The sequence below is a fragment of the Centruroides sculpturatus genome, unplaced genomic scaffold (assembly GCF_000671375.1).
Source record: "Centruroides sculpturatus isolate CEXI.00-Female unplaced genomic scaffold, Cexi_2.0 scaffold32, whole genome shotgun sequence".
NCBI classification, from domain to species: Eukaryota; Metazoa; Arthropoda; class Arachnida; order Scorpiones; family Buthidae; genus Centruroides; species Centruroides sculpturatus.
Window position 1 is genome coordinate 613361 of NW_019384445.1, and position 12364 is coordinate 625724.

Consider the following 12364-nt stretch of genomic DNA (forward strand, 5'->3'; position numbering starts at 1 on the left):
CCATATTTGCCAGATATTGCTCCCAGTGATTATCATCTTTTTCGGAGTTTGCAGAATTTTTTAAAAGGAAAAACTTTTGAGGATGAGAACAATGTAAAAAAGGCTATTTCTGAATATTTTAATTCAAAACCGAAATCATTTTACAAAGACGGGATTAAAAAGCTACCATCAAGATGGCAAGAAATTGTACAAAATAATGGTGAATACATTATAGATTGAAATAAAATTTAGTTAAAATTTTTTGTTGCTTTTTTTGTAGATAAAAATGCGCACGAACTTATGGACTGACCTGATAGTTTGGTAATCTCTGTAATTGTATCTGCATAATATTCAAAAACAGTTCTCTAAGCTCTGCTGCAGAAATTTCATCTTTAATAATATTGCTCAGTCTTTGACTTATAGTTTACATACTGCTTGGAGATAATCTAACAAAATAAAATTTACTAACAAAAATAAAGATACAACTTTTCCATTAATTCTAATACTATTCTAAATAATGCAGTTTACTCTATCTTGATTTTAAAGCACTTTTCAGCTAATAATAATTTGCAATTGAAACTTGACAATTTAATAATGTAGCATTCTTAGAAAAAGAGAAAATATCATTACAAATATGATTCAATCCAAAAACTTGACATTTCCTGGATCTGATGGTATTTTTGCAGTTCTTTATCACAATATTGCACTTCTTGCCACCACTGTGTTTTCTTTGCTGTCTTTAGATTAAACATACAAAATTGTTTCATTCCTTTTAGCAGTACTTTTGTTATTGCCATTATAAAAGAGACCTATTCTTATCACTAATCACTATTTCCTTGACCATACTTAAGATCTTCAAAGCTTCCTCTATAATTTACTATACCCTTAAATCTTTTTATCTTCATCCAGCTCAACATTATTGTTTAAAAAAATAAGTCAAAACATTTAATATAAGCAATACTCATAATTATAATTATTTGCTTTTTGTCCTATATTGTAATTAATATTCTTAATAGCTATATGTAATTTGCTATAAATATTAAGGACTTTCCAGTTGAAAACCATGGTGTGATAAGTCCTTAAAATTTATAGCAAATTACATATAGTTATTAAGAAGATTATAACTCTGAGTATTGCTTATTATTGTTTGTTTAAAACTCTGTAATATGTATAGACTTCTTAACTCTTGTATTTGACTTCATAATTTCTTCAATATTAATTCAAATTTTGTTACTCTGTTGGATAAACCAATAAGTTAAATGAGGTATTATAAGTATTGTACATAAAAGATTTATTTACAGATTAAAATCAATTATATGAATTTTCTGAACTTATCTCTCATGTTTTGTTTTTTTCTTTTATTTTAAATTCCATTTTTCTTTTCATTTACATTGATGTGATATTTTATAAATTGCAATTGGTACCATTTGCTTATTATTTAAAATTTTAATGTAAATGGCATAACTTGCTGAAATAATTAGTAGTTGATAATGTGAGCCTGTCATAATCTTAAGATTTTACTGAACACATGCATGAGTTTTTCAGTGAAACCTTTTAATTTTTGCATTTGTATTAACCAGTTTCCTTTCAAATTATGTTCCATTTATTTGTTTATTTCTGTTCCCATGATAAATAACAATTATACAATTTCTTGTAAGGCTATTTTATGAGCTTTTTCTTTATTATAGTTTCAGTCTTTCAAAGACTTAAGTTACTGTTTATCCATCTGCTTCAACTGTTTTCAGATTATGGAAAACATGAAACATATCTTAATGTTTTCTTTATGAATTAGCCATTAGGCTCCTATCTGAAGTTGAAAAGTATCTTGCAATAATTATTTTAATTTTCATTTGTTGGGAGTGCTTCTTTTGGGAAGTTGTGCTGCCTTATTACATGTATTATTTGTATAAAAATAAATTAGTAACCTTTATTTAATATTCCAACAATTAGCAATTTGAATCCATCTGTTGGCACTTGCATTTTCTTTGAACAATGACAGTGAAGTATTCCAAACAATTTTTCTATGGAATCAATCACTTTTGTGAGTCAAAATTAGACATTAAAGCATTTTGTACAATCATAAAAACAATAACTTGAAGTGTGATGTTTGCAAATTCCTTTCTTATATTTACATAGCGTGATTATAATAAATGTGATGTAATTTAGCATCAATTGTCAATGTAAACATCATTTAATAACTGTCATGAATAAAATGCATTGTTAGAGAATAGAAAACATTAAGTTGATGTCAATCACAATATATATTAAAAATTAAGTATATTGATCTGTTCATATCAAGTTAATAGTATTTTAGTATATTAATTTTCAGAGAATTGGCTAAATAAATTTTCCTTTGTTTACTTTTTTTCTATCCAAATTACACCATTCCTTTCTGTCTTATATAGTTTTGAATATTGACCATAGAAATATTTAAAACTTATTAATTTTAAAATTAGAGTCGGATGATGAAATGGTGCAACTCCTTAATAACCTAAAAAGAGCAGAATTAACAGTCGATGGTGTCGACGTCCGAACTCGTCGTTGTCGTACATTGTTAAGAGAAGAGAGGGGAATCAGTCAGATGATGAGATCTTATTTTGCATTACAGCGAACCCTAAAAGTAAGTTTTAAAAGCTAGTCAATTTTAGTATTTTAATTGATTCTCAATGTTGTCATTACTTCAATACAGGACCGAGAGAATGAACTGAATGCAATTGATGCGCTATTAGAAGGAAATATATCCTCGGAGGAACTGGAGCATTGGGCAAGCAAGTATCCACATTATATGCCTCCAGAGTATTGTTAATATTTATATTATTAAAATTCACTACACGAACTTACTTCTAGTAATATATAAAATCTGTATTTAAACGAGTGTATATTTTATATATAAATTGCCTTAATAGACCTTTTTAGTGCTGTATATATTTATGATGTGCCAAGAATCAGTCAGCTTTTTTATTTAAATTTGAACGATACCAATATTTTTTAGGTTGACAAAGTTTCTATTTTGATAGTAAAAGAGCAAAACTATATTTTGAATATCTGTATATGTCGATGTGAAGAAAAAATTTGTGGTTTTAATGCTTTGAATTTTATTGAAACTATATTTGCATTGTTGATTCTTTTGTTATTTAAAAATTGCATCCCAACAATTTAAATATGTTATGTACAAATATATAGCTCAAAGAAATGTGTTTAACAAAATAAATTTTAAATATGTTATACCAAATCTGATATCATTTATTCACTTGTTAGTAGTAAATGCATTACATTAAAATGGTCTATATTATAATATATGGAATTTATCATGGAATATGTTCATGCTATTGAACATTTTTATTTGGAATTTAAAACCTTATCTGAAATACTGAATATGACAGACTCGAATTCGAAGTTTCCTATTTTGGACAATAAATTGTCATAGTCGAGTTTTATCATTTTGATCTAAAACTTCTTTCTCAACCATGGATATTTCTGTATTTATGCCTTTTATAGGATTATAAGCTTTCCTGAAAAATATTTACATTTTATTTTTACAAATATTCTCATTTATATAAATTATTTGTAGAAATACTTACGTTCCAAATTGTTCACCTTCTTGAATAGTGTCAGGCAAGCTACATTGGTGAGTTTCCGGCAAAAGCAGGACAAGTAAACCACTTACTACCGACAGTCCACCATAAACTGCGTATGGAACTTCTGGTTTTGTAGCTTTCCCCTAGGAAATTTTTATTTTAGAAACTGAATTTGATAACTAAACCATTTATATTGACACTTACTAATTCTTTAACGAAAGGTGCAACCATAGAACCTATTCTGGCACAAGTTGAACTAGAGCCTACTCCAACATTTCTGACAACCGTGGGATATATTTCGGCAGAAAAAACATACACTATACCAAAAGATGCAGTTATGCAAAATTTTCCAATCATTGCCAAGCTTATTTTCAGCCACAGAAGATCTTTTGGAAATTTTTAATAATTAAAAGATTTTTAATCAATTATCCAAAAAACATTACATAACTTAACTTACCATCACCAATTGGAATGGTCAATACACAAGCCATTCCACCTATTACCATTGTGGCCATCTGCGGAATTCTTCTACCAAATATCCGAATGACAAAAATAGAAACCACATAGGCAGGAAACTCAATTGCACCAGCAATAAAAAAATTGATGAAGGGATTGCCTCCAAGATCGTTTGTGTTTAGAGATAAACCAAAATATATAAACGAATTTACAAACCTAAAATACATTTGATTAAATACACTGTATTTGGTTTAGTGTTAAAATATCAAATATATTTACCAACAAAAATATAAATTGAGTGTTTTCTTCCTCATATTGGGAGTTCTTAACAAACTAAAAATTGTTGCTTGTGTTTTCTTTGGTGCTTCAGCCTTAAAATAAAAATAATTAGTATTAAGCATATGCAGTATATATAACACATTTAAACTAAGACAATGATTTCACATAAAATAATATAATCCCTCTTACAGAATTTGAAATGGAAATTTTTGTGATAACAACAATAGAATAACTTACTTTAAGTATTTTATATATGAGTTTATACCTCGTATATAAAGCTAGATGCAACCATACCAGATGGAAATTTTTGTACCAAATTTGTCAACTTCAGTATTTTTATTTTGTTTGGTTCTTGAAATTCATCAATTTTTAGCTTCTAAAGATGGCTTTTTAATTTATCATTAGTTCTTATTTTTTAAGAAATTGGGGATTAACACAGTTTTATAAATTTTTCCCTTAAATGAAAAGTAAATTGATATTAATAAAAAAACACTGTATTCTATTTTTGATTTAGTATCCTTGAATTTCTCAAAATTCAGAAAATCTGTTATTTCATGAAATAATCACAAAACATTTTGTTATACTTTAATTTTCATTTTTAAATTACTTAGCATACTGTATTTGGAAACAATACATTTATTTAGTTTATAATGACCTGTTGAAAAAAATGGACATTATATCAGACCAGCAGATGAGCCCGGTGTTGCCCGGGCAAAAAACAACCAAGATTAAGATTATTAGATTATTTCGTACTTCTAATCCTTCTATTCTAGTAGCCCAGGACACCCCCCCTAGTGAGTGTTCTAGCAGCAGCAGTGTCATTCTGTGATATAAATAATAAATTCCTATTACAAATAAAAATAATAATATACTGAATTTATTGTTAATTTAAATAATAGCTAGGGGCGTCCCTAATGGCCATTTTTGGCATACAGTGACAGAAAGAAAGAAAGAATCTAGTTTTTCAGCTTTATATAGTTAGATTTTCCAGTTTTGATGGATTGTGCTAGTTAAGCCATATTATTTATGAAGGTTCAAAATTTTAAATTTTGGAGTATTTTTCTTTAAGGATATTTTAATTTTAATGTTTTCTAATTATGAAATGACATTTGAAAAAGAAAACAAAAACAAAAAAAAAGTGGTTACTAGATTTTATGAATGCACATGCACTTTTTACATAATGTCTTGTAATTATTATGTTAATATTGGAATTACCATTATGAATTAAATGGAAAAATTACAAAAAATAAAGCTTTTATTTTACTGTACATAAAAATAAAAATGCTGTAGAAATAAATATGCATAATTTTGATTAAATGTTAAGATGTATTTTCACTTGAGCATGTAAAATTATCTTCTTGTTGTTTAAACATTTCAAAGACACTTTAACAGGATCCCACCATTTACATGGATGCCACCATTTACATGATCCCACCATTTACATCATTACATGGAATTACATGGACTATAAAATAGAGAAGATCCTGATCCTGGCCAATCTCTAAGCATAATGCTATTAGTCCATATCAGGAGCAAGTTGCTAGATCAAGGATCACTAAAAAGTGATTCCACCATATTGTATTACTTTGCTATCTAAATATTTTGATGTTAATCTGATTTTTAAAAATTTTGCACTGTACAAAAACTTTATTTTGTATATTACAAAATAAAGTTTTTGAACTATAAATGAAAGAACTATAAATTTTACTTAATACAGAAGTGCAATCTAAAAATGGCTTTTAAAAAGTCCACGAAAAATAAAATATATTTGAAACCAAATCTTTGTATCTTCAGATCATTTATCAAAGAGAATAGTTTTTAAAAATTGATGTCTATTGTTGGATTTATTCATTCAACTTAAATCTGGAACTCTTAAACAGCCTGCTTTTTAAAAAGTCTTCAACAACAAACAATCTGAAAATAATCATCTTCGAGACTAATCTCTTATTATTTTTCGAAGACTTCATCTTTATGACTCCTTATGATAAAATGCAGAAATTGGAACTTTCTTTTCATTTCTTACATATAAAATTTCTGTTGAACAATTTTGAGTTAACATTGATTTGACGAAAAAACATTTTTGTGAAAATACTAAATTATGATGAACCAAACATGTCAACAGCTCAAAGTATTAAAAGTATGTAACATGTAAGTGACAAAGTAAATCTTTCAAAAGAGCATTTTTAATTAGTTAAGCTTTGGACATTTGTGATCTAATTATTAGTAAATAAAGTCTTATCTTAGTGCACTTCTTCTTCTTCTTCTTTTGTCCCTAGCTGACATTTGGTTGCGGGTGTCTGCGCAACCAGTATGCTGCTGTGGGTGCCGCAGGAAGTCGAGCTTTCTCCACAATGCCCCTCCAATGCCCTCGATCCATGGCCGCCGCTTTTGCCTGGTTCAGATCAAGCCGTTGGTTCTTGAGGTCCTCCTCAACGTGTTTAGTCCATGTTTTCTTAGGTGCGGAGTGTTGGATTTTCCACAGATTAGGTCGCTGTCGGAAGAGCAGTTGGTGGGGAATCCGGTTAAAATCCATTCGGCACACATGGCCAAACCATCTCAGCCGTCGCTGTTGAATTTGTGTCTTAACAGATGGCTGTTGTCGGCATCTGGCCCGGATGGCATTGTTGGTGATGCGATCCCAAAGGGAGATACCAAGAATCTGTCTCAAGCATTTCAATTGAAAGGTCTCAAGTTTGTCCAAGTCTGTCTTAAGCAAGGTCCAAGTTTCTGACCCATAGAGAAGGATTGGTATGACTAGTGTACGGAACAGGCGGATCTTGGTCATCAAAGAAATGTTCTTCTTTCTCCATACACACCATTTGAGTGAGGCAAATGCATGGGCTGCCTGTCCAATACGGGCATGAGTTTCTTTTGACGATGCCACTTTCTTCTCCTGGATCAGTGACCCAAGGTATTTAAACTCTTGTACCTGCTCAATTTGGACTCCATTAAGGTAAACAGTTGCCCGCGATCCATCCGTTGTAAGCACTTTGGTTTTGTCCACATTTATTTTAAGACCATATGACTGAGCGATAGTGGCTATATCATAAAGCGTATCTGTGGCCACTACATCGTTGTCAGCGAAGACGGCACTGTCGTCGGCAAACATTAGATCAGTTAGAAAGTGGCCATCCCCAAACTGGACACCACATTTCCCATCAAATGTCTTCCTCATAATTGAATCCACCACAATATTAAACAATAGTGGAGAGACCACGTCTCCCTGGCGAACTCCTGTCTGGATGGTAAACTCCTCAGATAGTTCCCCCCGGATTCGCAGTTGACTGGTGGAATCTTTGTAGGCTTCCTTGAGTAGTGTGATAACTTTTTGTGGGACATGCTCATTCTCAAGTGCTCTCCATAGCGCAGGCCTGTGCACACAGTCGAATGCAGATTTGAAATCGATGAACAGGACAATGGTCCGTTTGCCGCATCTGGTCCTTTCCTCAATAAGCTGACGCAGGGCAAAGATTTGATCACAGCAACCACGACCAGGACGAAACCCTGCCTGTTCTTCTCGGCTGGTTTCTTCACGGTGTTTTTGTAACCTTGATTGGATTATCTTCATAAATACTTTGCCAACTTAGTGCACTTAAATGACAGAAATAAATTGAATGATATTGTAATGTAGTCAGTTATTTTATTGCAATCAATTATCATTTATGAAACTATTCTAATTATAAAAATTAATAAAGCTGAAATATTTTAAATTTATCTTTGATGATGAAATTTATTTTGTTACAGGTTTGTTTTGTAAGCTATTTAAAATTTTTTCTCCTAAATTATAATAAGACAAGTGGGCTTCAATTAATTCCATTGTGTTATAATTTTAAAAATTTCACAATTTGTTTTGAAATTTAATGAGGTTGTAATTTAAATTTAAATAATAAATGATAATGACATAAAAGTAATGAAACAATAATAATAATAATCATCAATAACATCATCAATAACAATAGAAGATTACTAGATATTAATGATGACAAAATATACTCATTAATTTTATTAATGAATATATTTTATATATTTTTTTTATTAATAATTTATGTAAAATAAATATGAAAACTGTACAATTTTAATTTGTAAAAGTTAAATTTAATGTGAAACTATTTTTATTGAGTTAAATTCAGAATTATTAATCATAAGAGGAAAACATTTTATATTACAAAATTTTTCCAATCGTTAAGTATTACATCAGCCTTTAGTGTTGTTAATTATTATATTGTTAGTATCTATATAAAGTGTTGTTAGAAATATACAGGGAATAGACAAAAAACTATGCCAGACTATTACCTGCTTTTGCTACATATTAGTGCACAAGAGTATAAGTAATCGGTATTGGACTATTTGAAGGAAAATCCTATCATCTTGGCTCTTTTGAAAGATAGCATCGCAATTTAAATTAGTCACAAAGGATCTTGAAATTAATATGGTAGAATTCCACTGTCTTAACACTCTAATAACTTGACATTTTTTTATATTTTGGTTGATGTAACATATTATTCTATGGGACAAAACCTTGTTTTATCAAAATTGTTGATAGATGACCTCATTAACTCAACCTATGTTTGATGAAATAATTTAAATAGAAAAGGCAAGTGTTTATGAGAATCTGCAATCCTATTGTGTGAATGGCACATCTATACAGTTTACTTTTCCCTTGTCTCTTTCTCACCCAAATTCCCATCCCACATAGATGCTATTATCTCAATCTCTTCAACTAGGAAAAACCTTAGGGGACACTGTATAGTTACAGTTCTGCCTATTAAATGCTCAAAATTAATTTTGTTCATTTGCATATAATAGCTGACTGTGTACAGCAAATTTTTACAGTGACCCTACAAAAGCTATAGGCATTAACACTTAAAGTAAAAAATTTTAAGAAAACTCTAAGATGCCATGCCATAAGCAGGCTGATGTTGCAAAAAAATACAGCATCATGTATACCAGGCATGCCGTCCTTGGAAGCTGTGGAAGTGCTGCTTCCCTTGTATTTTCTAAAATATAAATACATATTGTGCGATTATTTTCATATTTTAACATACTTTAAATTAATTAATATTTTATTATAACCACATTATGCATCTTATTACAAATTTCTATAATACACGTGAAAAAAATGATAAGATTGCTATTGTATATTCGAATATCAGTAGCGGAATAAATGATTAAATCACATGTAGATTTATAACTTAACTCATTGTTAGGAGTTTACTGGTATGTTTTTATGATAGTTCTGTATACTTGACAGGAGTTTAAAAAATCCATTAAAATATTTGATATATTTATTCCACTCTCCGATTTTATATTACTCACGGATTTCAATGTTAAGCCGGCGATATTACAATTTCGTATGTCCCATCTATAAGGGGATGTAGAAAAAAACGTGTACAATTCTTGTATAATGTTAAAAAATTAACCGTTACTTCGACAGTGTCATTTACGACTAAATTTAATGAATGAGAGAGATGCACCAGGTACAGAAAAAGCTCTAGAATTGATTTTCCTTAAATTTACGATTTATATATTTGTTGACATAAAAATTTGTCTTTCCACTACTTTCCCAAGATTACAAATATTCAAGTACAAAGTAACAAGTGTTTCAGCTTATTTCTACTTAAGAAGTAGTTAAATAATTAAGAGATTAGGGAATTAGGACATAAATAAAACCCTGCTGAAAGTGTCAGAATTTTACTTAAACAAAAGCTTAACCAAACCAATCTCTAGCTGAGTACAGTGGGGACTGATTTCTTCATAATATTAGATAATAAAGACAGAAATTTTTCCATTTCAATGAGAGTGACCGAAAAGTTGTAAATTTTGGAAATTTCTGTGGACACCTGGTCCTAAAACAAATTAGAAAACAAATGACAGACAATCTATTAAGTTTAACATATTTAGATTTTTACAGCTATGGTGAGAAATGTTTAAAATGTACTACAACCCTGTCGCGTCCTTTGAGGTATACGAGTGATGCGACAAAAGAGGCATTTGACATTGACCAGTATCAGCACCCTCGGGATTTGGCAGCCCATGTGCATGCACCTATCAGGACCATCTCTTGATTCCATCCATTAGCCACTCGTAGGGAGCTATTTGACTAAGTGAATTGTATTAAGATTTAAAAAGTAAAGAATATGTTGTTATTTTTATGTACATTTCTTTACAAAGCTATATTTAATTATAATTTTCTTTAAAAGTATATTCATACAATTGAAGAATATTTTGTACCAAGTATGTATATCCACCACACATTTTATTTCACCAAGTAAGTTTTTATTATTTTATTTATAATTTTAGTCCTTATATCATGGATAGCGATTCAGAACATAATTGTGATACTAAAAATACATTTAGAGAAGTCTATGGTTTTTACTGGCTTATCAAACAAACGGATACGAATGGACCCTAGACCATCACTGATGCACAATTAACTGATTGCCCTTGGAAGTCAGCTTCTTACAGAAACACAGCTTCCCTATCATCAAATGTCATGGCACGCCATTGACGTACACAATGGTAATGATATTTGTGAAGAATAAGGAGGAAATTTTAAAGGCTTTTGGATTGACAGAACCTATAAGAAAATACAAGTAGACATCCAACTTTGGTCTTGTCAAAGAAGCTATTCTAACATAGTTTGTTAATAAAATTTTTGCAAATGATTCAAATTTTCCTTTCCTGCATTACAGTAATTTATATATGCATAAAAAATTATTGTCTACATTTATGCAAAGTTTTATTAGCCAATTTCATTAACTGCTCTATTATTTTATGTATTGTAGTAAGACAGTACTGTATATACAATTTGCCAGACTTTCTGTTTTTAATGACACAGTCAACCATTAAAATTTCAAATTTTTCAAAGCCTGGCTAGAACGACAGACTTCATAACTTGACACACTTTCTCGTGAGGTGTCAAAATAATTACCAAAACAGTTTCAGCTTTTACTATTTTTGAATAAGCTACAAGAGGTTTTCAATGAATTATTAATATTGATAAAAGTAAATATTATGTATTACTCCAGAATTTTACCATTTTTGTGTGACAAATTAATTTATAACAATAGATAAAGCAATGATTTATAGCAGTTTTCTGCAAAGACACTTAGAGGTGCCACAAAAAAAATTTATCAAGTGGAGTACCTGCCACTATTAGGAGATCAAAAAAAAAAACACAGAAATAAAAATTGTTTACTTGAACTGTTTCTTTACTTACTTACTTAAATGAAAATATTTGACTGATTCAATTTAGTATCAATAATCATAAATTCAGAAATCTGGTGTGTACTACTAACATATAATAAATTTATTTTAAAATTTACTTTGCTTGATTTTTTTCTTTCATAATTTTGAATTTATCATATTCCTAAATCACTATACAGCTAAAAGGATTATAAAATTTTTACTTTATTTGCATATTTATTCTATTATATGGTGTAAAATGTCAAATTCTGCTGCACTAGAACTTTCTTCTGTATTCATTCATGTATTTTATATCCATTTCCATGTGTAATCATGCTATAATTTAGAAGTTTACTAATATATTTGATTTAATAATAACTAGAAACATATTTATCATAATCTATTATCAATGTTATACGTTATTATAAAATATATCAATTACTTTTAATTAGGAGTAATGTTGCAACATTTTATGGAGTTCAAATAACATTATTTTTTAGTGGGAAAAAATAATGTATTTAATATTTTCTTAATTATTAAACATTTAAAAATGCTTACTTTTTCTAAGTTGTTCCTTATTTGCTTGAATGCATTTTTGGCTTCCATGAGGTTTTTATTATTTTTCTTGGCCGCTGTCGTGACGACTTTCTCCGCTTTGTCGAAACGGTTATTGGTTAGCAGCCAACGGGGAGATTCGGAGATGAACCTTGAAAAAGCGCTCAATCATATACCTGAAAATCCCATACCATCAAGAAGAAAAAAACAAAATACGTGTACGGTATTTAGTGAAGAAATGACCATTAGACAGTTGTCGGCAAGAGTAAATTTTTACGCTACAGTTGTACATTTTAAATAAATTGTCTTTAAATTTATATTATTTGAGAATT

The 12364-nt window shown here is 29.6% G+C and overlaps 1 protein-coding gene across 2 annotated transcripts in view; it reads right to left on the reverse strand.

Moving 5' to 3' along the window:
- Positions 1-3201: 3201 nt before the first annotated feature.
- LOC111620352 (organic cation transporter protein-like) overlaps positions 3202-12364 on the reverse strand; it is a 28900-nt gene continuing 19737 nt past the window's right edge. For both annotated transcript variants that reach the window (XM_023362269.1, XM_023362270.1), the window contains 6 exons: positions 12036-12183; positions 4293-4384; positions 4015-4229; positions 3762-3943; positions 3561-3700; positions 3202-3491 (listed from right to left, as the gene is read on the reverse strand). In XM_023362269.1, the coding sequence (XP_023218037.1) occupies positions 3401-3491; positions 3561-3700; positions 3762-3943; positions 4015-4229; positions 4293-4384; positions 12036-12183 (868 nt within the window). In that variant the 3' untranslated portion in view covers positions 3202-3400. The remainder of the gene's footprint in view (positions 3492-3560; positions 3701-3761; positions 3944-4014; positions 4230-4292; positions 4385-12035; positions 12184-12364) is intronic.